Here is a 26,630-nt window from a genome sequence, read left to right as displayed (position 1 = left end):
TCTGAACCGGCTGCGGCCCGGGGTGAGTGCAGGCGAGACGGGCTTCTCACGGCAGCGGGACTGGAGAAGCGGGGGCCGGGTGACCCCTCCTCCTGGGCTCACCACGGCCTTGGCCGCGCGCACAGGGCCCATGCGCGGCCCCCCCACGGGCTTGGCGCACACACACGGCGCATGCGTGGCCCCACTTGCCGGAGGCCTGGCGGGCCCAGCGGGACCCTGCCCCGATTCTTCCTTGTTTATGACACTGCGCCTTTCCTGTTGTGTCGATGAGGGCGGGGCGGGGCTGGGCGGGGGCGCGCAGAGGTAAAGCTGCCAGGTTGCTGCGTGGCTTCCAGGTGCCTCTCAAGCAGCAGCGCCCTGGGATGCTCCTGGAGGCCCTTCCTTCAGAGAGGAGGCCGCCTCTGCTCTGCGTCCCGCCTCCCCTGTGCACCTTCCTCGCGCGGCTTCCCTGAATGCAGTTAGACTTCCTCCCTGCTTGCAGCGAGCCCCTGGAGGGTCGGAATGGGTCTAATCGTACTCTCCGAGGCTTCTTCGTAGTTGATCGTTTTTCACGGACCGGATAAATCAATGTGTGTGATGGACTCAGAGCAGGGGGAGTGTGGAAGTGGCTTTGGCCCCAGGGGCAGCTTACACAAAGGGGCGCTCAATGTGCGCTGGTCAGAACGGGCTGATGGATGTGCCTTTCCCCTACCCTGGCTTTTAGGAGCCAGAGATATGCTTGTTCTGCAGGCCCTCTGAGGCTGGAGACAGCTCAGCTTCTGGATTAGGTTCATGCGGGAGCCTAGGTGATCATAATACGCATGCATTTGTTCTGTGTTTTGGAAAGATTTAAAATTTTATTGTACTAAAGTGAATCAGGCTACAAACAAAATACTGTGGTGAGGAATCCACACGTGTAAAGTTTTTACTTTACACGTTTTAGTAAAGTATTAGAAAGTTTTCAGGTCTCATTAATTTATAATAATATTTTATATTAATACAAAATATGTGTTCTTTCTTGTTTTAAAATGTTTTAAAACATTAATGCATTTTCACATTAATGCATTTCTTATTTTTGTTCAGTGTTTCTGCCAGATTTTAGTACTACCAAAGTTTTAAAAAATAAGACTTAAAACCAGTTCAAAAGAGTATTAGAAAAAAAATAAATTATGGATTGATTTTTCTATTATTCCTGGCTTTTCAGGGGGGAAAAAGGTGCTTATAATTAGGAGTTCTTTGCGTACACCATTCTGTGACAGATTTTGGTTCTGTCTCAGATGTGATTTTACATCCAGTTAGAACGAACGCGCCGCAATGGCTGCGTGGTTTGGGGTCACGGAGAGAACTGTGTAATTACATCCGAAAGCATAGCAGAATCGTGTTCTTGCATTTGTATGTCACAATACTTTCCCGGATGTTGTTTCTTTGTTCCTTGCAAGGATTCTGTGACTCAAGCAAGGAAGATATTTTTGTTTTGTTACAAGTTTTAGAGGAAGGAACTGGGGCTCAGGAGAGATTTAGAGGACTGAGGGAGGCCTAGAGTCTCGCTGGCCACACTGGAACCCAAGTCTGCTGAATCCACTGCCCGTGTCTGTTGCCCTCCCCCTCTCTGCTAGGTCACGGAGCATCTGCAGTGTCAACCTCCCAGGTGGGAATCCTACTGAGGAGGAAAGACACAGTACCGATGAGTGTGGAGTTGTGATACTGGTGGTGTTTTCATAAAGACATTTCTGAATTTTATTTTTTAGAAAGCAAGTGTATGATTGTAGAAGATTTGCTATTCATTTCTCATTCATTTTCTGCTTATTAAAGTATTTCTTAAATTTTAGTTTTCTCTCTTAGTGACTAGTGATTCTGCAGTCTTGATTCCAGGAAATATGGGGACAGAGAGCCGAAAGAAAAGCCAAACACAGGCTGTCACCATAAAGACTCAGGCAGCTGAAATAAAAGGTGGAAAAAGATCTGCCAGGGACGTGCTACTCATAAAAAAGCTAGTTTGCTTAATAATATCAGGAAAAAATAAACATCAGTACAAAGAGGGATGTTTCATAACAATAAGAGGTTCAACTCGTTAAGTAGAGATGTCTTGCCTAAATGTGTTTGTCAGTGTCATGGGTGTAACAGCTGTTCAGTTTTTACAAGCAGAGACAGTATACTTTTCTATGAATACATCACAATTTGTTAACATATCCGCCTGCTCACAGGTACCCAGGTTACTTACAAGCCTTCCCCCCGTGAAAAAGCTGCTATGAGGGTCCTTGTGGATACTGCATTGTGGGGTATGTTTCCAGTTCTATTAGGCAGATATGAAGTAGTGGAACCATTGGGTCATAGGGCAAATGCCTGTTTAACTTTACTTAAAAAAAACCCTGCCATGCTGCTGCTGCTGCTGCTGCTAAGTCGCGTCAGTCCTGTCTGACTCTGTGCGAGCCCATAGACGGCAGCCCACCAGGCTCCCCCGTCCCTGGGATTCTCCAGGCAAGAACACTGGAGTGGGTTGCCATTTCCTTCTCCAAAGCATGAGAGTGAAAAGTGAAAGTGGAGTCGCTCAGTCGTGTCTGACTCTTAGCGACCCCATGGACTGCAGCCCGCCAGGCTCCTCCATCCATGGGATTCTCCAGGCAAGAGTACTGGAGTGGGATGCCATATGGTTTTTCAAAGTGGTAGTACCCTTTTATACTGCCCACCCTTATTTTTTTTTTTTTTCACCCTTATTTTTTAAATTGATACGCAGATACGAGTTTCCAACTGCCTCTTGCATCAGTTTTGTTAGGCCACATTTCTCAAGGAATATGTCCATTTCATGTAAGTTCTTGAATTTATTGGCATAAAGTTGTCAACAGGACCCATTTATTATCTCTTCGTGTCTGTAGAGCCTGTAGTGATGTTCCTTTCTCAAGTCTGACACTGGTAACTTGTGTCTTCTCTTTTTTCCCAGTGGTCAAGTCTAACTAAAAGTTTTTATTGACTTTTTTTTAAAGCAGTTTACTTATTTCCATGCTTATTTTCTTTCCCTTCTTTTATTTTAGCTTTGTTTAAAATCCCTCGTCTTTTCCTAGCTTCTTAAGGTAGAACCTTGTTGATCTGAACCTTTATTCTTTTCTGATTTAGGCTTTTAAGGGCGTATATTTCCCTCCAGGCATTGTTTTAGTTATATCATACACATATTGATATCTGTTATTATCATTCAGTTTGAAATATTTTCCAATTTTTTTCTTGTGATTTGTCTGATTTATGAGATATTTAGAAGTATGTTAGTAAAGTTCCGAATACTTGAGGATTTCCTGGGTATCACAGTAGGCTGATTTCTCATTTAAAGCATCTGGTCAGATAAACGTGATGCTGTTTTGATCTTTTGATACTTATCACCACTTGCTTGGGCAGCACATGTGGCCCACTTGGTGAATATGCCGTGTGTCCTTGAAAAGAATGTGTATTCTTCAGGTGGTGGACGCGGTGTCCTGCAGACCAGTTGGATCCAGTTCTTATTTCCCTTTACTCATTTTTAAATGCACCTGTTCTGTCAGTTACTCAGGGAGGGGCACTCAGGTCTCTGCCCACGATCAAAGTTGGTCTGTTCCTGTCAGTGTTCGCTCCACGCGTTATGAAGCCATGTTATTAGGTGCACACATTTAGGAAAGATGTCTGTGCTTAATGAGTCTAACCTCTTATTGTTATGAAACATCCCTCTTTGTACTGATGTTTATTTTTTCCTGATATCATTAAGCAAGTTAGCTTTTTTATGAGTAGCACGTCCCTGGCAGATCTTTCTCCACCTTTTATTTCAGCTGCCTGAGTCTTTACGGTGACAGCCTGTGTTTGGCTTTTCTTTCGGCTCTCTGTCCTTGTATTTCTTGCAACCAGACTGCAGAATCACTAGTCACTAAGAGAGAAAACTAAAATGTAAGAAATACGTTAATAAGCAGAAAATGAATGAGAAATAAATGCAAATCTTCTACAATCGTGCATTTGCTTTCTAAAAAGTAAAATTTGAAGATATCCTTATGTGAACACCAGTATCACAACTCCACACTCATCGGTACTGTGAGTCTCTCCTCCTCAGTAGGATTCCCACCTGGGAGGTTGACACTGCAGATGCTCCGTGACCCAAGGAGGCAGAGCGGGGTAGACGTGTTACTGGCGTGATCTAGCCCTGGTTTGGCTCCCCCTGCTTCTGTCTCCGGATTTCCCTTCTGGTCGCTGCCCTGCTCTCGCTGCCACCATCCCAGCCACCACCACCTCCGCCTTGGGCTTTGAAAGGGGGCCCTGAAGTGGCGGTCTTGTGACCACTGGCCTCTCTGATCCGTTTTCCACCCTGTGGTCAAGACCATGTGTGTCGGCTGTTCCCCAGGCCCAGAGCGCTCCCCTGGAGGCCCGCTCTTCTCTCAGTGGGTCTCTGCGTCTCTGGGTCGCGTTTCAGCTCTCACGGCCTCCAAGAGACCTGCTAACGGGGTGCACCTTCCCCTCAGGACTTCACGGTGTTCTTCGCCTTGTGCTGTGAGCACTTACTCTGGTTGAGATTTTACCTGTGCCCGCCCTTGGAGCGGGAGGTGAGTTCCCCGCCTGTGGGGTCTGCGTGACGGTCACCCGTGTAGTTAAGTCCCCTGCCCTGCTGGCCCCAGGGAAGTGCTCCTTAAATACTTGTTGGCATCCGTCAGTGACCTCCATGTTTTCCTGTTTCTTTACATCTTCAAGTAACATCTTACAGTTTTCTTCACATGGTATTTCTTTCTTGTGCATTTCTTGTTAAGCTTATGCCTGTAACCTTTTCCACTTCTTTTTTTGTCAGTAGAGACAAGCTATTGATTTTTTGACTTTTGTATCTGCCCGTCTTGCTGAACTCAGAAGCTGGGGTCCCGTGTGTCTTGGGGTGCTGCTTGCCCATCTGCTGGCTTCATCCTCAGGCTGGTGGGCTGCTGACCCCCAGCCTGACATTTGACACCACCTACATTCAGAGGAAGCAGAGATCCAGAGATCAGAGATCCAGCAGATCCACTGGGAGCCAGGAGAGGTGTCCTCAGGCGCGCTGGCGCCTCTGTGCTCTCTTCCCAGGGTTCAAATGGGGTCCCAGGCCCATGGCCAGATTGGGCGCTGCTGAGGGCGTGGCTTCACCCCCGTGCCAACCATCCCAGCCTGAGTGTAGAGCAGGCGGGTGGGTTCCTGCCCCTGACCTGCTGGGGTGTGTGTGTGTGTGTGTGTGTGTGTGGTCATTTTGCACAGTCAGGATTCTGCTGGAAGGGTGGAAGGGGCGGATGGGCCTGGGTTGAAAGGCCACACCTGACCCCTGTCAGAGCGGCCCTGGGACTTATCCCATCCACATCCCGACACTTGGATCAGGTTGAAAAATCTCCTGGTGTGCAGCGGCCTTTTCATTCCTGCAGTCATACTGATCTTGGACCTTCAGTGGTGTTTCCGTCTGCTGAGGTTTGATTTTGGACCCTTCTGTCTGTGAGATCTGTCTGCCTGAACAGAAGCCTCCTTAGTAATGGGAGTCCATGGTGGGGGAGGACTCGGGGACATGCAGGCCCCTTGGTTCGCCTGCCTCCACGGCCGAGTCCCCTCACCTCTGTGAGCCTGTTCCTCCGTCACCCAGTAGGACCGCAGCCCCAACTAACTCACGCTGTCTGGAGGACCTCACACCTGAAAGCTCCTTTTCAGCATCAGAGTCAGAACTGTGTCTCACTGTATTGACTGAAGGCACCGTCTTGTGAGGGTCCTTCATGAGGAGAGAGGTTCAGAGGACATCAATGGTGGAGATTTCTCTAGGCTTTCTTCATAAAGGATCCTCAGAAAGCCAGGCCCGTGCAGGCACTGAGGCCCCAGGAACGTGGTTGGTAAACATCGCATTATTGGTGTTCGGATATTAGGTTCCTGCTTTTCATAATATCCTCAGGGAACTGGGGAAGATTTGATATTTTCTGAGATTGCCGTAAAATGCAAGTTATTGCTGGTGCTGTCGCCCAATTATTCTGTACTTATTTTACTTAGACTTTAGTAATTGGAAAAAGATTAGATGTCAGGACTTTGTATTTTGTTGATTCTATTACCAGAGTTCTTCTCTTTAATCATTTCCTTTATTCCTAGTATTAATCATTAGCTCTGAGCTGTTAAGGGAAGAACTTAAAGGGAAGAAATAATTACTTCCGTTTCTATAGGACTGACTGCTAGGTGCCTACAGATTGAAATGTGTTCTCTGGCCATTCGGGGCCTGTAATGGAAGCCCTCGAGGAGACCCCGAAGAGCAGAAAGAACTCGGGGCCCTGACTTACCTGCCTTCCCAGGCTGTGCCCTGACCTGCTCTTGTCCTGGCCCCTCTGTCCCTGCCAGCCCCCCACTCTGTGACCGTTCCCCAACCTTAGGTGTCTGTCAGGGCAGCTGTGACTTGTACTGTTGAAACTTGATTGTCCCCAGGGTGGGATGTGGCTACATCCTTAATCAGTGCTGTGTAGACACAAGCTTATCTCCACGAACTGCTGTCTTTCAAAACCCCTCCTGACTTGGAGAACAGATTTACGGACCTGGGACAGGGAGGAAGGAGCGGGTGGGACGAATAGAAGGAGGAGCTGGAGGTGTATACACTGCCGCATTAAAATAGGCAACCTGTGGGGGTTTGCTGCATGACTAAGGACTCACACCGAGCTCTGTAACAACCTTGAGGGGTCAGATGGGGCGGGAGGTTCAAGATGGGGGGTGCACGTGTATACCTCTGGCTGACTCGTGTTGATGTGTGGCAGAGGCCAGCACAATATCGCGAGGCAACTATCCTTCAGTTAAAAATAGATAAATCTATTAAAAAAAAATCTGTCCTAAGAAGCGCACCTCATGTAGGTCTTGTTAAAGAGTTAAGTGGTGAGAGTGACAGGGGATGAAGGAAAGATGTGAGGTTGGGGGTGGGGTGCGGGGGTGGAGAGAGGGAAGTGGGTGAGTGGGAAGGAAGGAGGGGTGGAAGGAAACGTGTCTGCACCCCACCTGTCCCTGTGGTTACTGGGATGCTTGGGCCGTGTTGAGCAAACATGTGCTAAGATCTAAATGCAAACAGGTCACGTTTAGCTTGGTTTGGATAGAGTGGTATCTTCTCCAGTGTGTTAAAACAATCAGTATCTGAAATTGTTCTCATTCAGGTTCGTTCTGGTTTCATTTATGGGGCTCCTTCCCCGACTAGTAACTGGGGGAGGATGTCGCCCAAGGGGAAGCTTTGCCTGCCGTCTGTAACCCCCTTCTTCCTGTCTCTCTTGTGTTGGCAGAGGAGCTCAGGAAGCTAAGCTGGTCCGGGATCCCCAAGCCCGTCCGTGCCGTCACGTGGAAGCTGCTCTCAGTAAGCTGCCCCTCTCTGCACCCCTGCCCTGCGCCCCCTGCCCCAGCGCGCGTTGTCCTTCTGCGAGGACAGGCTCTCGCGGCCCGGCCGGGCCCCGAGCCCCACGTGCATCCCGCTCCACCTCGCGGATCTGGCTTCGGCCGGGGCTGCGACGGCATCGCCCACCCTTTGCTCAGCTTCAGGTTTGCTTTGCCAAGGCTGGCAGAAAATGAGGGTAAGTCATAACTTAGGACGGCTGTGTCCTTCTCCGATCTTATTATTTTTAAAATCTTTGTGGTATTTCCAAACCTGTGTTATAAAATGGGTTCCAGCGTAGAAGATTCTTTCAGCTCTGAGGACTCAAACAGGGAAATGTGTTTGAGGATCTTTTAAAAAGCATCAGTGGTGATGGTGTTGGACCTGTGTGCGTGTGTGTGACAGAGGCTGGGCCGTGGCTCCCTCACACCCAGTGGGGAGCAGCGCGTTCTGGGGGCTTCAGGAGAAGGTGGGAGCTGGTTCTTGCTGTGAGTCAATGTCAGAAGTGAGCTTGGCTCTGCCGATCATCTCGGAGTCGTTTCTAGACAGCTTTCTTCCCATTTCCTTTTTTTTTTCCTTATTATTTTGGGAGCTAAGTCAATAGGGACCCCTAAGAGTTTACCCTAAATTGGGTCTGACTTTCAGTATTAAGAGACTCTTTCTTGCTAATGAGTTTTAATAAATTTGCAGCTTAGTACCTCGTAATCCTACATGCAGATGCAGCTCCGAACAGTGAATATTTATTGATCAAATATTCTCTTGCAATTAAAATCAGACCTGCTGCAATTGCTAATGTTTTTGTTCGGTGTTTTTTTTATTTTAAGCATTTGTATCTGGTTTTCCCAACGTCCTCTAAGAGAGGCTACAGGCTTTCCAGGCTGCATTTTAGGAGGTTCGCATGAAAACACCTTTCCGGGGTCTCTGTGGAGGTCTTGCGTTTGTGAAGGCTGTGCTCCTCCTGGTGGGAAGCCCTCTGTGAATTATGCTGTCCCGTCCTCGTCCCTTTGGCTCCCCGCCTCTGCGGGTCTTGGTTAGACACCCTCCCCTGTGGCCCGGTGACTGCCTGGGAGGAAGAGCCACCTGGGGGCAGGGGGTAGGGGGCAGAGGGCAACGTGAGATCCGCTCGGTGGGTCTGAGGCGGGGCGGGGCCGGGCGGGGCAGAGGGTCTGTGACCAGAGGCACTGGGGTGCAAGTGATGGAGTCTGGGCTTCTCAGACATTTATTCACACCACCACTGCTGATTACAGGGGCCCTTGCCCATCACATCATGGGAAATAGATGGGGAGACAGTGGAAACAGTGTCAGACTTTATTTTTTGGGGCTCCAAAATCACTGCGGATGGTGATTGCAGCCATGAAATTAAAAGACGCTTACTCCTTGGAAGGAAAGTTATGAACCAACCTAGATAGCATATTAAAAAGCAGAGACATTACTTTGCCAACAAAGGTCCGTCTGGTCAAGGCTATGATTTTTCCAGTTGTCATGTATGGATGTGAGAGTTGGACTGTGAGGAAAGCTGAGTGCCGAAAAATTGATGCTTTTGAACTGTGGTGTTGGAGAAGACTCTTGAGAGTCCTTTGGACCGCAAGGAGATCCAACCAGTCCATCCTAAAGGAGATCAGTCCTGGGTGTTCATTGGAAGGACTGATGCTGAAGCTGAAACTCCAGTACTTTGGCCACCTCATGAGAAGAGTTGACTCATTGGAAAAGACCCTGATGCTGGGAGGGATTGGGGGCAGGAGGAGAAGGGGACAACAGAGGATGAGATGGCTGGATGACATAACCAACTCGATGGGCATGAGTTTGAGTAAACTCCGAGAGTTGGTGATGGACAGGAAGGCCTGGCGTGCTGCGATTTGTGGGGTTGCCAAGAGTCGGACACGACTGAGCAACTGAACTGAACTGAACTGTCCAGAGGCGGAGGGGAGCCGGACTCCAGTGCACCACAGTGGGGGCCTTGGGGCTGGTCAGGGGTGCAGCGGGATTTGATCTGGGGACCACAGACTGTGGGGTGCGTGGGCCTTACCTGCGGTCCCAGTGGGCGAGAGGGGGATGACACTGTCCTGGGCATGTGTCTGGGGTCTTCACCCTCGGGGTCTGAAAGCAGAGGTGGGCTGGGGTGGAGGAAGAGGGCAGAGGTGGCTAGGGCAATTCTTGCTGTCTTCGACTTGCGTTGATGGATGAGTTAAAAAAAGGCGTTGGGGACAGTGAGCAGAGCCTGTCCCTCCAAAGGTGGGCCACCAGCGGGGATGGCACTCCAGGGCTTCCTGGAGAAGGTGGGGTTCCTCTGGCCATCTCTAAGGGCGTGTCGGGGTTCCCCGGGTGAGCGACATGGGCGGGCATGTGACCCGGGGGAGGCAGAGAGTCAACACCCAGGCTCCCCAGGAACCGGCGGGTCAGCTGACCCCTTGGTGGGGGAGGGGATGGGAGGTGGGAGGGTGGGGTGGGGAGACCAGGTGCCCGGGGCTGGGCCGCCTCCTGAAGGTCTGCCGTGAGGCGCGAGGGCAGGGGTGGGGGGCTGCGGGGTGAAGCCCGGCGCCCCGGGGGCAGGGGGGGCGGAACTGCTGCTTGGCTTCTCCCTCCTCCCCTTGTTTGTTCAGCCTGCCTGAGCTCTTCCCGGAGCGCGGTCTGGCACCGGGAAAGCAAAAGCAGGGAAGGGAAACGACCACGTCCCCGTGGCTCCTGGGGCCCTCCGAGAAGGAGGGAGCCCCTGCCCTCTGCGCCCCCTGGGCCCAGGGCGGAGCTGGGCCCCTGAAGACAGAGCACCTGTCCTCCCCGTGCGCCGCTGTCCCTGCGTCTCTTCTTCTGCCTCTTCACTTGTTCTGCAAGCGTTTATCAAGTGTTGGCCGTGTGCCGTCCCATGCACGTGTGAGATTCCTGCGGAAGCAGTGGTCCGCGCCCCTTGGAAGGCGTAGGAGCTGGGATGGGCGGGACACAGTTTCCACCGAGCGCCTGCCCCAGGCTGGGGGGAGGGGGCGGGGGTGGGCGCGGCCAGGGCAGGTGGGCTCCGGCCCCCTCTCGACCTGAGGCTTTCCATTCTGGGTCCACACTCGTGTTCCCCCGGGAGCTTGGGAATTGCTGCCATCTGCATTCCCCCGGGGTGTTCACGCGCGCCCAGGGTGGGGACCGCTGCTCTAGGATACTCCGGACCCCCGTGGGACAGGGCAGGGCATCCCCGAGCCGGCTGGGAGACGGGGCATCGAGGGCAGCTCCCCTGGGCGGAGGTGCTGGGAGGGTGCGGCTGGGCCTGACTCAGCCGCAGCTGAGGGGCGGGTGTCGGTAAGAGTTTATGCTCAGTCGAGTTTATGCTCAGTCCCGTTTAGGAAGACCACCAACTTGTGTGATGTGTTCAGGATCCGTCATTAACACAATACAATCCCGGTGGCTTGTGGACTTGCTTAACGGATGAGTAGGAGATGCCATGTTAATGAAGAAAGATGGAAGCTGGTATCTGGTCACTCAGGAGAGCTAACCCGTGCCCCAGCGGCAAACCACCGCTGACGCCATCTAACACCGGAATTCCATGCAAGTGGTGCAGAAACTTTAAAAAATCAGACACTGTGGACACTGCTTTCCTTCAAATAGATAGTCAACAGGGACCTGCTGCATGGCGCAGGGAACCGTACCCAATATTCTGTAATAACCTGAGTGGGAAAAGAGCTTGGAACCAGAACGGGGGATACATGCATATGTGTAACTGAAGCACGTCACTGTAAAAGCTGAAACTAACGCGACGTTGTTAATCAAGTATGCTCCAACGTGAAACAAAAATTTAAAAATTAATGCTCTAGAAAATTACATTTTTGGCTCTTCTAAAAAAGCATTTCAGAAATATCTAACAAAAAGTAAGCACTTGCCGTTCGTGGCAGTCAGAATGGTTGGAAATGATGAGTGAAGCTCTTGTACATGTTTCCTTCTTTGTGTTTATCGAGGTGAGTTTGCACGTGAACCCAGGGTGAGGGAGCGACTTGATGTTTGTGTCACCGGGACAGTTCTGATATAAGTATATGCATGCATTGTTTTACATTTATGATTAGTGTTTTTATAGCATGCTAATACAGCAATTAAATTTTCTGTAGTTCTGTCATTTAAAATTCATTGCATACTTGAATATATTTTATTTGCATAATTTCCTGTCTTGCTTAATTATCTGGAGGCCGCAACTTGCGTGTGTGTGTTTTCCTTTAGGAAGGGGAGCGTCCGGAGGCTGTGTGGACTCGCTTATTGCCCGCGTCCCCGCTTCGATGCCCTTGCTTTTCAGAACTTCTGTCTCTGTTCTTTAGTTAACATTCAAGGGTGGCGAGAATTTCTGGGTCCTCGTTCCCGTTCAGTTAGAATGCTCTGGCGGTGCCGCAGGTGGTCTGTGTCAGGCTGTCCCCTCCGGCCGCAGCCGGTGCCCCCCATGGCGGCCCCAGTGCCCTAACCTGGCTGCTGCATGCGCGTCCACGCCGTCTCAGGCTTGCCCAGGGCTCCCTGCAGCTGTCAGCTGTGTCAGGGTGTCTGTCCTCTGCCTCTCCACCTCCATCCGCTCCTCCGTCTCCAGACCCAGCCCAGAGGAGGATGCCAGTCCATCCCTGTTCAGTTGCTCGGTCGTGTCCGACTCCGTGACCCCGTGGACTGTAGCCCGCCCAGCTCCTCTGTCCATGGGATTTCCCAGGCAAGAATACTGGAGTGGGTTGCCATGTCCTCCTCCAGGGGCTCTTCCCAGGGCAGGGATCAAGCTCACGTGTCCTGCATTGGCAGGTATATTCTTTACCCCCGAGCCCCCTGCTTCTCATGAATTAGCTCAGACACGACCTCCTAGCCTCCTGGGTGGGGACCCTCCTTGGGGTGTGACAGTGTCATCCCAGATCTGTTGACCTCATACCTCCATCCACCAAGTATCTGTGGAGTATCGGCTGTGCCAGGGATGTTTGTGAACAGAGGGGGTGACGATTCCTGCGTGCTGGAGCTGGCGTGCCAGTGAGAGGAGCTGGCAGTAAATGCAACGAGTAAATTTCACAGCATCTTGGAAGGGCTGATGTTACAGAACAAAACAGGAGCGAAATAGGAGGGGTCCCCAGGGCTGGGCTGGTGGCTGGGGCGGCGACCTGGGGGCCAGAACTTGTGGGAGGGGAGGGACGGGGCTTTCAGGGTCTCGGTTCCACCCAGGTCCATGGGCTCCTTGGAGAGGGCGGCACCGACTCCAGCAGGGCAAGGGCCATCAGGACGCGGTGCAGACCAGGCAGCCCCGCAACCCTCTCTGACGAAGAGGAGGGTAGGCGCAGTGCCTAGATGTGTCCCTCGGCCCCTGGGCTGGGAGGAGGGTGGGCGCTGGGCAGGTGCTCCTGTGGAAGGGCCGCGGCGCCCAGGCCTGGAGCCCAGACCCCTGAGGCTGGGAGCCGGCCCTGCAGAGGCGGAGGCGGTGGCTTCATGGGGCGGCACCGCCTCTTTTGGCTCTGCAGCCACCAGGCTCTGCCCGCGTCGCTGAGAGATTCTCCTATGATGAGGGGTGTGGCTGTGTTCCTGGAGAGGTTCCCTGCAGGCTGGGTGTGGCCTGTGACTGGTGGTCTGCCAGCCCACGATGCCGGGGATGGGGCCCAGGGCGGAGGGAGCTCAGAGGGGCCTTGAGCCTTGGGGGTGCCAGGCGGGGGAAGGGAGAGCATCCCGGGCTGAGAGGTGGGCAGGGCCAGGCCGGCGGGATCAGGCGGTGCCGGTGCCGGGTGGCCTGGTCTCCGGGGGGAGGCGGGGCCTGGTCCCCCAGCAGCTCCGGTGGAGGGGGTGCTTGGAGGGGTGGGGCTCGGGTGGGCCTGCTTTGCCTCCCGCCCTCCACCAGGTTTGTGTGCGGCAGGACCCCCGGCGAGGAGCTGTCCCTCCCTTTCCTTACCTGGGGCTGTGGCTCATGGTCACTGTCCAGGAGGTGACAGGGGCTTGGCTTGGCTGCACAGCCCGCCTGGGCCTGGTGGATGCCTGGGCTCCAGATGGGGTCTCTGAAGCTGTGACTGCCCCCCACCCCGACCCCCGTAACTTCATGCCCTCCGCGGGGCCGGGCTGGGGGCTGGGCGGGAGGAGGGCTCTGGGTGGTTTTGGGTGATGCTGGCTGAAGGGGGCGGGGTCTGAGCCGCTTAGGTGGGCGCTTTACCAGCTGGTAAGCAGGCGCTGGAGGCGGCCCGCCTCTCCAGTCCACGCTGAGGGCTGGTGGTGGTTTTTGTCGCTGGTGTAAGTGTGTGTAGCGGTCTGCTCTTTGGAATACAAGAGCCTCATTTGACCAGAAAATGGAGGCGGGTGGGACCAGCGGCCGCTCCTGCCCTCAGTGATGGGGCCGCCCGCTGCTGGCTCGTAGGGATCTGTCAGCTGGACCTGCCGCTGCTCTGGGAATAGAAGTGCCCCTTTCTGATGGATTGTAATTAATTGAAGGCGGTTTAGGACGACTGTTCTTCAGGGGGCTCCTCCTCACTGCTAGAGAAGGTGGAGGGCGGGCGACACCTGTGACAAGCCTGCTGGGGTGTAAATTGCTACACCTCCTGGCAGGGTCACTTGGAAAAAAAAGCATCAAGAGCCTTAAATATATCCCGTGTCCCATTGAGCTGACAATGCGCTTGTAGACATTTTACTCCAGGAAAAATCAGACATTGCTCAGCTCCACGTATTTTAGAGTACTGGACAATTGAAAATATTCAGAATGTTCAGAAATCGAGGAAAGGTTAAACAGAAATATGTGATAAAGACATTCATTCTGTGAAGGGCTGGTTGGAAAGTACCCGAGCGTGTGTTTCAGTGGGTCGCATGGTCGCCTTCCGACTCCTCACCTCTGCCTCAGTCGTGTGCAAACAGCCACACACATGGGCAAACAGGTGTGGCTTCGTGCCCCCGATGTCCTGGTTACAGAAATGGGCGGTGGGCTGGCGTCTGCCGAGCCCCGTGTTAGAGCAAAGCGTTATGTCAGTGGGAGCCAGGGTCGAGGTACATAAGAACAGAATGTTGGAGAGGAAATTTCCTTAAAAAGGCCACGGAAAGGACTAGTCATTAAAAGTAAATTGGGCTTCGTTCAGGTTAGGAGCTTCTGTTCATCAAAAGACGTCATTAATGGGCGAAGAGCCACGGGTGGGAGGAGGCGATGTTTACTGCAGGCCTGCCGTGCAGACGGTGCAGCAGGCGCCTGTGAATCAGGAGGGAGGCGGGCCGCCTACCAGGAGGGGAAGGGCTGCCCATGGGTGAGGATGCACACGGCCTCCCGCAGGCCCCTGGAGAGGCAGCTGAGGCCTGCAAGCTGATGGATACCTCTGTAAGCCTGTCAGCACGGCTGCAAGGAAAAGGTGGTGGTGCCCGGTGTTGGGAAGAATGGAGGCCAGTGGGTACTTCGCACGGGAGTGTAGTCACTTGAGAAATTCTTCAGCAAAACCTGTCAAAGGTATACCCACCTTTGCTCCCCGGTATACACATAACAAAATGGATGTTGCATGCTGTAAAAGGCAGGCATGAGAACGTTTATCGCAGAAACCTGGTCACTACCCAAATGTCCATTAACGGAATGGATTTTGTACATGGCAATGTTATGTGGCAGTGAAAATTAACTACTGTTTCATGTTACAGAACGAATGAATTTTTCAAATGTAACACTGAGTTTAAGCAATGAGGCAGAAAAGAAAAAGATTCCGTATGTGTGAAGTGTAGAAACCTGATAGGCAAAACCTATCAGGTGTCAGGAGTCAGGGAAGACCTCTGACAGTAGGTCAGGAGCAAGGGTCAGTGACTGGGAGGTCCCCAGGGTGCCCTGAGATGTGTTCATTTTGTGATCATTCACACACATATTTGGGCAACATGTGCACACACACGTTATATTTCAGTACATGTTTATTAAAGAGTTTAAGTGATGTGATCCAAATGTGTTAGAACGAATGTGTGTGAGTGTAGTTTATGATCCAGAACAGATGCTAACTGATGCCTAAAGGGGGATAAAGGGCATGTGTGTGCTCACACAGCTGAGAAGGGGCGGCTGGACTTAGGCTGACTTCGTCCTCAAGGCTGAGCACAGCTGTCCTTGAGTCAGCTCCTTATGGTGGATCTGCTGCTCCTGGTTCTCCCTCATGGTCCCAGGATGGCTGCCATAGCTCCAGACTGTGCACATTCTTTTTGATTCACAAGCAGCAGCAGAGAACGCCCTGTACCTGGCTTTTGTGCCTGCTTCTGGTTCCCCCTTCTTCCCCGAGCCTGTCGGTCACTGCAGCTGGTGGGATGGTGGGGCATGTTGGCCCATCAAGTCTTGTCCTGAAGGAAGGGGATTACCCACCCTGAAGGAGGAGCCTCAGAAGTGGGACCCAGAGGCTCTTCAGGGCGCTGTTTGGCAAAGGATGCACAGATGTTTAACAGCAAACGCGACGACGTCCACTGTGGACGTGGAGACGCCCTAAAGAGCGGGCGGCACCGCCGCTGTGTTTGTTCACTTGTCCGCTGTTAGGCGGAATCACTCACCGCAAGTCTAGGTGCCTGCCGGGGACTGGTGCAGTGACTCTCATGCCAGGTGCTGCCGGGGGGCTGTGTGAGCGGGCCCCGCTTGGGCCACGTCCACCCCCCTGAGGAAGTGACCAGTGAAGGGATGCCCGAGGGACGAGGAGGGACACACAGGGGATAAGCTTTGGAACGTCTAGGAGAAAAGCAAGGAGAAAATCCCTCTTATGCAGGACACAAGAACTGCTAAATATAAATATAAAAGGAAAACTTGGTCCTTTGGACTTCATGAACATTTAAAACTGCTATTGTTTAAGACATTAAAAGGCTCTCCACAGCCTAGGAGAATATAATCAGAGTGCATATATTTGACAAAAAGACTTGCATCTCGAATGTATATAGCACTCATAAAACTCAGTAAAGAAAACAAGCAACTGGTTAAAGAAAACGGGCAAAGGATTTGAACAGACGCTTCATCAGAGAAGAGAAGCAGTGGCAGAGGGTCTGTGGAAAGATGCTGATCGTGAATCATTTGGGAAATGAAGTAAAAGCCCTTGACAAGGACTGATGTCTAGGGATGGACAACGCTCTAAGGTCCTCAGACCTTGTTAGTTAGTATGGAAAACGGTACCATCCTTCTGGGAAAAGACCCGGCAGTTTCTGAGAAAATTAAGCATACACCTACTTTATGACCCAGTTACCCAGGAGAAATCAAGTGTATATCGTAAAAGCCTTGTACAAGAATATTTATAGCAGTCGTTATTTAAAATAACCCCAAACTAGAAACAACTCAAATGATCAGCAAAGAGTGAGTGGCTTCACTGGTTTAACCATACCTTGGAAATTCCACTCAGGGAGAAAATGGGGAGGAGCCACTGCTGGTTTCGGAAAGAACCTCCGGAGACAGTGGTCTATCACGTGGCGTCTGTCTTTCTCCTTCTGGCTTCACTTTCAGTACGATAACCTCTAGTGGCATCCGTGTTGCCGCAAATGGCATTCTTTCATTCTTTTTTATGGCTCAGTAATAGTCCATTATTCGTGTGTGTGTGTGTGTGTGTGTGTGTGTGTACGTATATATATACACACACATATATGATATCTTCTTTATCCATTCATCTGTTGACGTCTAAAATATGGCACAAATGAACTTATCTACGAGACAGAAACAGACCCACAGACATAGAGATCAGACTTGGGGTTGCCAGGGGGGATGGGGGAGGGAGGGAGGGGGAAGGACGAGGCGTTGGGGGTTGGTGGATGCAAACGGTTACATTTAGAATGAGTAAACAACAAGGCCCTGCTGTAGACCACGGGAACTGTATCCCATCTCCTGGGATAAACTGCAGTGGGAAAGAATATAAAAGAAGACTGTGTGTCTGTGTGTAGCGGAGTCACTTTGCGGTACAGAGACTGGCACAACATTGTAATCAGCGGCATTTCAGTTAGACAGAAAGCGCTCTGGGTGAGGGCAGCCTTGCTCCCGGGCTCAGGTCCCCGCGATTCCATCTCCGTGCGGCTCTGGGGTGGCAGCCGAGATGCGTGGGGGAGAGGGAGTGACTCCCCGCTCCTCCTGGCCGAGGGGGGCCCCGGGATGGCCTCGGGGTGACGGGGAGCTCTGATCTTCACGGGGCAGTCGTCACACAGCTGTGCACCTTTGTCCCCCGTCACGGAACCGCTTACGTGAAGCAGGAACCTTCTGTTCTGGGTGTGGTGCGGCAGTAGTGTTGACTGGAGAAGTGGAAGATGGGAGACAGCTGTCTGGGCTCTTTGTGGCCGCCCTTCACTGCCTGACCCTCGCTGAGTCTGGACCGGGACTGCGGCTGCCAAGATCCAGGAGTCTTTGGAGAGAGGAGAAAACGCACACGTGTGCTTACACAGACACAGGGACACACACGTGTCTGTATGCGTGTATGTGTCCGTGGACACACGTGTAAGCACACACGTGCATAGTTGTCGGGCCTGCAGACGCCTGACCTGTCCGTGCTATACGAGGCATGTCCAGACGGGGTTTTGTCTCTCGGCCAGCCCGCCGCCGGGCGCCCGCCCCTCTCTGCTGTGGCCGCGGGTGAAGCTTCTTCACCCCCGCACGCAGACCCCTGGGGAGCACGGGTGGGGCTGCGGCTCCCGAGGGCTCAGCTCGCTGCTTTTCTCTTAGGTCCCTTTTCCCAAGACTTGTTTGTCCTCCCCTCTGTATCGCGTTTCAGAGCACCATGCTCGTTTCAAGATGTGAGCCTTTTGGGAATTCCCTGGTTCAGTCGTTAAGACTCTGTGCTTCCACTGCAGGGGGCACGGGCTTCATCCCCGATCGGGAAACTATCAGTAAGATCCCAAATGTGGTGCAGCATGGTCAGAAAAAACAGAATGCAATTTTTAAAAAAAGAAAAGATGTGAGTCTTTTGACTAGACTTCTCACAGAGGCTCCGTGAGTCGGCGTTGCTGCTCAGTTGCTAAGGCGTGTCCGACTCTTTGCGACCCCGTGGACGCAGCATGCCAGACTCCCCTGTCTCCCAGAGTTTGCTCAAACTCATGTCTATTCAGTCGGTGATGCCATCCATGAGTTACTGTTAACCGTATATACTTACTTATTCCACGAGTTACTCTTAACCCTATATTCTTTTTGTGTTTTTTTTCTCACATAGGGTTACCTTCCTGCCAATGTAGATCGAAGACCAGCCACTCTCCAAAGAAAACAGAAAGAATATTTTGCTTTTATTGATCACTATTACGATTCCAGGAATGATGAGGTTCACCAGGATACCTATAGACAGGTGCGAACACGTCTTCTTTTTTCTTGTTACTCAAAGTTCTTTCATTTGGTGACGTTTCTCTTGTTGGTGGAAGGCCCCTGGTTGGGTCACAGACCTTTATTTTCTAGTAAATAAGTAAATGTGAAACCTGATAAAGGTGAATTGCCCCTAATAGTGGCAACTTGGGCATTTCCCGTTCCTGCTACAAGAGTGGGAAGGTATTTTCATTGGAGCCACAGAACAGAGAGCCCGGAGCCCTGGGTGGAGAGTGTCCTGTGACTCAGGGATCGTCTGACCTGAAGGTCACAGGTGGACATCCCTCTGGGTCAGGTCAGAGGAGTGAATCCCCCGGGCCCCCGGGCGCTGTCCTCTGCTGCCTTCAGGGGCGTGGTTTATGTTGAGAGCCGTGCTGCTCAGCTTGGCTCTGGAGGGACGCAGTTCCGTCCATAGTGGAGGTGTGGCCAGCTTATCATTTAGCTATTTAGTTTAATACAAAATGGGTATAATTATGGCCTCTTGAATAGTCAGTTGACAGACGGTGTGCATAATGGGAAAAATACTTAAAATTGATTGACAGTTCACCGTGCATCCAGGATTTGCTGTTGAAATCGCTGGAGGCCTCCCTAACTCTCATTGTCTTTGTACCGTGTGAGAATTCAGAACGGTCTGTGCCGCCGTTCAACAGGAAGGCGGTTAGGGCTTGGCAGCCCTGCCGCACGTTCTGAGATGAGTGTCTGGTTTTCCCGAGGCGTGTCAGAGGGAGTGTGACCTCTGACAAACGCGGCCTCTGGGTGCAGGAGCGTTGCTGAGTTTTCCGCTCAGACGCGGACGCCCAGGTCTCCTTGGCAGTGTGGTGCAGTGCTGCCAAGAGGTCCCGAGACAGGCCTTCCCGCTGCCTGATCATCACAGGTCCTTTAAGTTAAGTAGGTTCTGGGACAGCACTTTCCCCACAGGGGAACCCTGACAGCCCTAGAGGAAGAGTGACTCGTGGTGGGGGCAGGGAGGGGGTGGGGACCAAACCGAGTTCTGATGCAGCCTGCATGTGGATCGGGTCAGGGAAATGCCGGCTTACCTGGCTGTTTTTCCACTCTGCTGGCTTTCATGACTGGGTACATTTATTACTGTTTTGCCTGTGTTTTTGCCATGTTTTTATTCCGGAAAAAGACGTCCACAGGATGACACCAGCATCTGTCTGCGGAATTTACCGGGCTGTGTTCTGTTATGAATTTCTTAAGGGAAAGTTAATTAAAGACGGGTTGCATGCATCTTTAGTCAGTTACTGTGATAGGTAATAAAAAGCCCCCCTGTTACTGTGAGTCCCCCGAATGTTTCTACGTTCGTGTCAATATGACCGAGCAGAGGGTTCGCTGCTGGGGCCTGCCTGCCCTGGGCTGAGTGCGCCTGCCTCTTGGAGGTGGACCCTGGGCCGTCCTGCATGGCCGGGTCAGGCGCTTCTGTTAGGTCAAGATGGAGCCGGCCCGGCTCTGGGGCTTGGGCACCCTGGTCTCTGCTCCCTGCTGCCCACTCTTGGGGATTGACCCATGAGCTGACCTTGGCCGCCCGTCTGCCCGCGGGCCTGGCCCCGCACAGCCCTGGGCGGCCAGGACCCCGTCTGCTTCCCGCCTTCTCTTGCCCTCTGTTCTCTCGGTTTCTGTTCACCCTGTGGGTGAAGCTGTCACGTCCAAAGCATGAAGAGTCGGTCCCAGCTCACCCGGGTGTCTTCCCCGCCCTGCGGGTTCTGAGGACGTCGTGGCCGCCCCAGCCGGCCCAGTCCTGTGTGTGGGGGCGGGGCGTGCCGAGCTGGTGCTGGGGTGCACTGCCCTGCCCCCAGCCAGCACGTGGCGGGCAGCTCCTCTGGTAGAGAGGTTATGCTGGCCCCTGGCGCGCCCCGTGGCTCCGAAGGCGTGGGGTCAGTGCTCTGAGGTGGCTTTGGCGGACGCCCTGGTCACGGGTGGGGTCTGCAGGGTTCTGGTCTCCTGCATATGGCCAGCCGCAGGGCTCCGGCTCCAGCAGACTGTAGTCCTCGTCCTCGGGGTCTTCTTCCCAAACCAGGGGTGCCTGTGCATCTCGGCATTTAGATCCCTCCCCACGTTGCTCAGCAGGTCTGAGTCAGGTCGTTTCTTGTCTTCCTCTGATGCCGTCTCCTTTCCAACTTTCCCGTATTGCCTTGTAGTCCCTGCTCCCGGAACTTGCTAGTCTGCTGGCCCCTGACCCCAGCCCAGTTCTCACCCTGGGCAGTCTCACTGCCTCCCTTGGGATCACCGATGGGCAACGGGTTTCTGGGTTCTCACCCGAGGGGAGAGTCCAGGGTGGGCTCCGTGAGTGGGAGCAGCTCCCCGGTCAGAGGCGTGCAGCTCTGGGGCCATGCATCCCCCAGCAGCCCTCCAAGCGGTGGGGCGGGGCTTTGATGGGCGAGGACGCAGAGCCCGCTGGGGTGGCCAAGGCCACGGTGCTGGCAAGGCGGTGAGGAGACCCAGGTCCTGTGGGTCTCAGGACCCTTGTGGTCACGGGCAAGGACGGGCGTGGACCTGCATTGCAGCCCCCTCCCCACGGCATCACGACGCCCGCCTTCCCTCGGCTCGTGTGGCCATGTGCCTGGGTGAATGGGGATGGCGGTAGCGTCGGCTGCCGTGGGGCATTCATGCGGGGTGCTGGGCGCCCTGAGCAGGCTTATGGGAGCCGGAGGGACCGCTGCGTGGTGCATGCTCTGCGATGCCTCTCCTGTCAGACGGCGGTCAGGAGGGGCCCGCTGTTCCTCCCAGGGCTTTTGAAGTGCTGCCTCTGAGCAGTGCCCCGGATTCCCCCAAGGACTGTGTACAGCGCAGAAAACTGTGTCCCGGGTTCCAAGAAGAAGCTGTCACGGCCGAAAACTTGTATGCTATTGATGTACTCGAATTGCTCCCCGTGTCAGAGGCTGGAAATCAATGCTTACTAATTGCTATGGATCCTGTTACTAAATAGCCGAGGGCCCGCTCTGTTTCTAGTCAGCCAGCTGCCGTTACCGGGTTGGGAAGCGTGGAGCAAGGCTGTCGTGCCGGGACGGGGTGGGGGGCCAGACGGATGGAACCTGCCCCCCGACCACAGGAGAATGCCCGCCCCAGAGGGAGCAGGCACGATCCCGAGCACACCCGCTGCTGTTACTCAGAGTCGCTGTTTTAATCATCACGCCTGCCTCTACATTTGTCAGCTTTTAAAATCCATGTGTCTTTCTCTTCTGTCTCCAGATCCACATAGACATCCCTCGAATGAGTCCCGAAGCATTGATACTTCAGCCCAAAGTGACAGAGGTAAGAGCTGGGATCTGGACGTCCTGCGGAGGGAGCCCCACGCCCGCCGTCCCAGCGGCTTTACCCATGGCGGGGGCCGGGGTGGCCCCTGGGGCAGAGTCGCCAACACCAAGCGCTCACTGTTCTTTTTATTGTGCAGACATCGGTGTGTATGAAAGAACTCAGGTGGAGCGTATGTGTGCCTGTGGTTTACACGCGTGGGCCCCCCACCCAGTGTAGGGCTGCGAGCCCCACCTGAGCGTGGCCGGTCACGTGGAGGCTGCCTGCCGCTCTCAGCCACCTCCAGGCCCCTCCCGGGAGATGCCCCCCCTCCTGCCCTGTGTCTCCCTCCCTCTCTTCACCCCTTTAATGCACGTCACGTCGCCCGGGGAGCTGCGGTCTGGAGCCGGATCATTCCTCTGTCTGTGTGGTCCGGTCTCTGCACCCTGACTTTCTTCACCCACGTTATTTTCGCAGGTTCAGCCAACCTGTGTGTCCAGCTGTCACTCAGATATCCCACATTTTCTGTTGCCTTTTCCTGTTGGTGGACGTTTCGGTGGGTTCCAGGTTTTGCTATGGGACCAGTGTTGCCTGGAACCTTCACCTACGGTTCTGCAGGTGCCCACTGGCAGGGCTTTCTCAGTACCATTTATGAAGAAGTAAGGTGATGACTCAACGGACATGAGTTTGAAGAAACTCCGCGGCCTGATAAAGGACAGGGGAGCCTGGCGGGCGGCAGTTCGTGGGGTCACAAAGAGTTGGACACGACTTAGCAGCTTAGCAACAACAGCAAAGTGTGGCACAGCCTGTTAAACTTTCCAGGTGACGTTGGGATGGTCTCCTGAGGGCTGTCCCGCCTCTGCTGTCTCCGGCAGAGGACCGGTCATCTAGTGCTCACACCCCTGCCGGCTCTGGGTGCCACCAGACCTCTCAGGGTCTCTCTCTCTGGTGACAGTGTTCATTTTCCTGTCTCTGATCACCTGTGGAGTGAGCATCTCTTCCTGTATTTGTGTGGTTCTGTGTCTCCTTCTGGGAAATGCCTGTTTCTGTCTTTCCCTGATTTCTTGTGGGTGGTTGGTCTAATTGTTTGTTGGTTGTTGCTCTTTATATATTAGGGATTCTGACTCTTTGCCACTTGGTGGGGCAGATCCCTCCTCCCGCTCTGTGGCTGGTTTCTGACACTTCCTTCTTGGTGGCTTCCTTCTTGGTCACAGTCTGAAGTTCTCAGTTGTCGTGGCTTTGAGCGTACCCATCTCCTCAGTTAGGGCTAGCTTCCTGAGGAGACATCCTGAAGCCCTTCTCCCTCCCTATTTTCACCTCAAGGTTCTGAAGTGTTGCCGTTCACACCTGTTTTAGTTCATCGGTGTCCCGTGGCTGTGTGTGCTCCGAGGTGGGAGTCCACTGCCGCTTTCTCCCTTGGTGACCGGTCTCGCTTTTCTGCCCACGTTTTCAGGGTCCCTTCTGTTCACGTCTTTTTCACATTTGCGGAGATCTGATCTCTGATTTGGCTTCCCTGGTGGCTCAGTGGTAAAGAATCCGCCTGCAACGTAGGAGACTTGGGAGATGCAGATTCGATCTCTGGGTCGGGAAAATGCCCTGGAGGAGGGCATGGCAACCCACTGCAGTATTCTTGCCCAGAGAATCCCAGGGACAGAGGAGCCTGGCGGGTCCCTAGGGTCACAGAGCTGAACACGGCTGAAGAGACTGAGGGCAAATGCAGGGACGCGCGCGGGCTTGTTTGCCCCAGTGTTCAGGTTACCTTTCCTTCAGCTCACGCGTGCCTGATTCATTCAGCTTCACCAGAAGTCTCAGTGTGTGGTGGGGAGTGTACATAACCACCCCCACCCCCCCCGCCACCCACTTTCAAAACTGAGCAGGCCGTCTTAGGGCCTCCACGTAAGCCCCCGGGGGAGCCCACAGAGGTCCCAGAATCAGAAGGCCGGGGTTTTCTTTCTCTTTTCAAATTGAAGGAGAGTTGAGGTACAGTGTTGTGTATTGTGGGGTACAGTGTAGTGATCCACAGGTTTTAACCTAGTGTTCCACTTGCGTTTATCATGAAACACCGCTGTGTGCCCTGTGTTGTACAATAGACCCTGATGGCTTACTTTATACCTACGAGTCTGTTCCTGTTCAGCCCGCCCGCCCTTCCATCTCCCCACCGGCAGCCCCTCGTTGTTATTTGTATCTGTGAGCCAGCTTCTTTTCTGTTGCATTCACTGTCGTGTTTTTTAGATTCTGCTCTTGTTTGTTCCTAACGTCTGTTTGATTTGTGATTGGAATTGCACAGAATCTATAGATCAGTTCGGGAGAACTGACATGTGTATGAAATTTAGTCTTCATTTTCATGAACATGCTAATTCCCCATTTTCTTAGACCATTCTTTAATGCCTTTCAATGAAGTTTTAGAAATTGCTCCATAAAAGGTCCCATGTATGTTTTATTAGATTTATATTTTGTTGTCATATTGTTTGTTGCTATTATAAATGGCATCTCTTTAGAATTGAATTTTCTCATTGTTTTAAATATTTGTTTTTCATCTTGATTGCTCTAGTAAATGCAGTTTTAAATTTTGATATCTCTCGCTGTGCAGTAAGTTTGTTAAAAAAAAAAAACACGATTATTAAAGCCAAAGTGCTTTTAGATTACAAAACACAAAAGGAGAAAATTAGTTTCCCACAGAAGTAGTCATTTTGAGGTACTTCTCTTTGATTGTCCTTTTCAATAACTGTGCTTATTGTATCTGGAAAATGAGAGATCACATATTATAACCTCGTTTTAAGGTATTTTTTTAAATGGAAAATAGAGCCTGCCATGCGACCTTTAGTTTATCTTTACCGTTATGTTTTTCCTGCCACTGGAGACTCTCTGCGTAGAGCTGAGCTTGTGGGCTCCCAGTTTCAGAGGTGGGGTCTAGGCCCCGCCGGCCGGTGTTGGCTGGTGTCAGGTGTGACAGGCTGGGACCTTGATCCCCGTGGAAGCCCCTGGGCCCTGACACTGGGCCCCTGCGGCCCCTCCCTCAGCTCCCACACGTTCCTCCTCCAGCTGCTCACCTGCGCAGGGCCCGGCCTGGGGGTGCCTGCCTGTGGGGGAACCAGGAGACGGAAGCAAGGGGCTTTAGGAAAAGTCTAGAAGTGCTGGTCTCAGTGAGAAGCGGGGAGACTCAGGTTCTGGTTTGCGGCATTGCAGGGGTTAGGCTTGGACACACTACAGCTGGTCCATGACGGTGCTGGCTGGGCCCGTTAGGACGTACATTTGCCCTAAACCGTCATGTGTAAGTCTAGGGAAGACATCCAGGCATGGAGATGCAGGGCGGTATGGTAAGTGTATGTTTGTACACTTTATGAGATGCTGCCAAACCCTTTCCCCGGGTGGCCCTGCCAGTTCGCCATGTGTGAGAGGCCCAGTTGCTCCACGTCCTTGTCATACGTGGTATTGCCAATCTGTTTAATTTTCAGTATTTTAAAAAACAGCTGTGTAGTGGCATCTTATGGGGTTAGAATTTGCATTTCCCTGTTGACTACGGATGTTGAGCATCTTTTCATCTACTGATTTGTCATGCTCAGATCTTCTTTGGTGAATTGTCTATTCCATTTTTTGGCTCACTGTTTAATTGCTTTTGAAACCTTTAGCCTGCCTGTTCCCTGGCCTCCCCTAGGCCTTCTGAGTCAGACTCCTGGGGTGGACCCTGGAAGTCCCTGTTGGAAGGAAGCACAGACGGAGGTGGAGGCTGTGGACGGAGGGAGGGTCTTTGCGGGGGTAGGACCTCCTGGGGTGACCTACTGGGTGACGTCCCCAGGGACCTGGCACCTGGGGCTCGGCTGCCTCTCTGCCTTTGCCCTGCCCTTCCGCCTTGATCCATCTGATCGGACCTTCTGTCTGTCCGTTTCCTCTGCCTGCTGGGCCCAGAGCAGCCGTGCACAAGTACCCGTCGCGTGAAGCCGTCTGGGGTCCTCCCTTCCTCACCTGCGACCTCAGGTGTCTGCTTCCTCTGGGCCTTCCGGAGAATGCAGCCTTGTCGGAGACGCCCCGCCCCACTTTCGTTCACACTGTGATCGTCTCGGTGCTTGGTCTCTGATCGAGTTGTCTCCTCGTGGATGAGGTCTCCCTCTGCCTGAACGTCACCTCCCCGGGAGCAGTGCCGACGCCCGTGTGCCTGGAGCCTCACGGGACTTAGGAGATTTTGTTGATGTGAGTCATTAATCACTGACGCTGAAGCTCCAATACTTTGACCACCTGATGCGAAGAACTGATTCATTTGAAAAGACCCTGATTCTGGGAAAGATTGAAGGCAGAAGGAGAAGGCGATGACAGAGGATGAGGTGGTTGGATGGCATCATCGACTCAATATTTGAATACTCCGGGAATTGGCGATGGACAGGGAGGCCTGGCGTGCTGCAGTCCATGGGGTCGCAAAGAGTCGGATACAACTGAGCGACTGAACTGAACTGAGGAGTAATTAATCTTTTTATCCAGTGTTGTTATTTGAAAGTAAAGTTCATAACTTTTTGGCTCTCGCTCTTTTTATCTTCTTTTTTTTTTTTTTTTTCTTGGTGCACCGTTCCTGGAAGTACTGCAATACCAGGTCGATGCGTGGAGTGGACGGAGCAAGCTCCTATTCCAACTCCCAGCTCCATCTTTTTATCTTCTATCTGTGGAAATAACCTCAGCCTTTTACTTGGGAAAACGCGGGCTTTAACCCGAGGCCCTCTGGCTCGTGGGCTGGTGCAGGGAGCTCAGGGGAGGACCTCCTTCAGATCTCACAAGCTGGGCCTTCTCACGAGATGAGTTCATCAACTCGTGAGTTCCTTCTCCTCTGTAATTATTATATTATCTGCCCTCTGGCTCTCTGCTTCTTAGAGCAGTTTCACAAATTAGGGAAAT

General features: G+C 52.8%; 1 protein-coding gene and 1 pseudogene across 2 annotated transcripts in view; one reads left to right on the top strand and one right to left on the bottom strand.

Moving 5' to 3' along the window:
* Window positions 1-26,630, top strand: part of TBC1D22A (TBC1 domain family member 22A) — a 260,985-nt gene that overhangs the window by 82,081 nt on the left and 152,274 nt on the right. For both annotated transcript variants that reach the window (XM_061124319.1, XM_061124318.1), the window contains exons 5-7: window positions 7,224-7,294; window positions 18,376-18,504; window positions 21,708-21,770. In XM_061124319.1, the coding sequence (XP_060980302.1) occupies window positions 7,224-7,294; window positions 18,376-18,504; window positions 21,708-21,770 (263 nt within the window). The remainder of the gene's footprint in view (window positions 1-7,223; window positions 7,295-18,375; window positions 18,505-21,707; window positions 21,771-26,630) is intronic.
* LOC133044114 (U2 spliceosomal RNA) lies at window positions 26,295-26,408 on the bottom strand (annotated as a pseudogene).

This window comes from Dama dama, chromosome 22 (genome assembly GCF_033118175.1).
Source record: "Dama dama isolate Ldn47 chromosome 22, ASM3311817v1, whole genome shotgun sequence".
NCBI lineage: Eukaryota > Metazoa > Chordata > Mammalia > Artiodactyla > Cervidae > Dama > Dama dama.
Note: the sequence above shows the minus strand (reverse complement) of the source record. Positions and strands in the feature narration are given on the sequence as shown.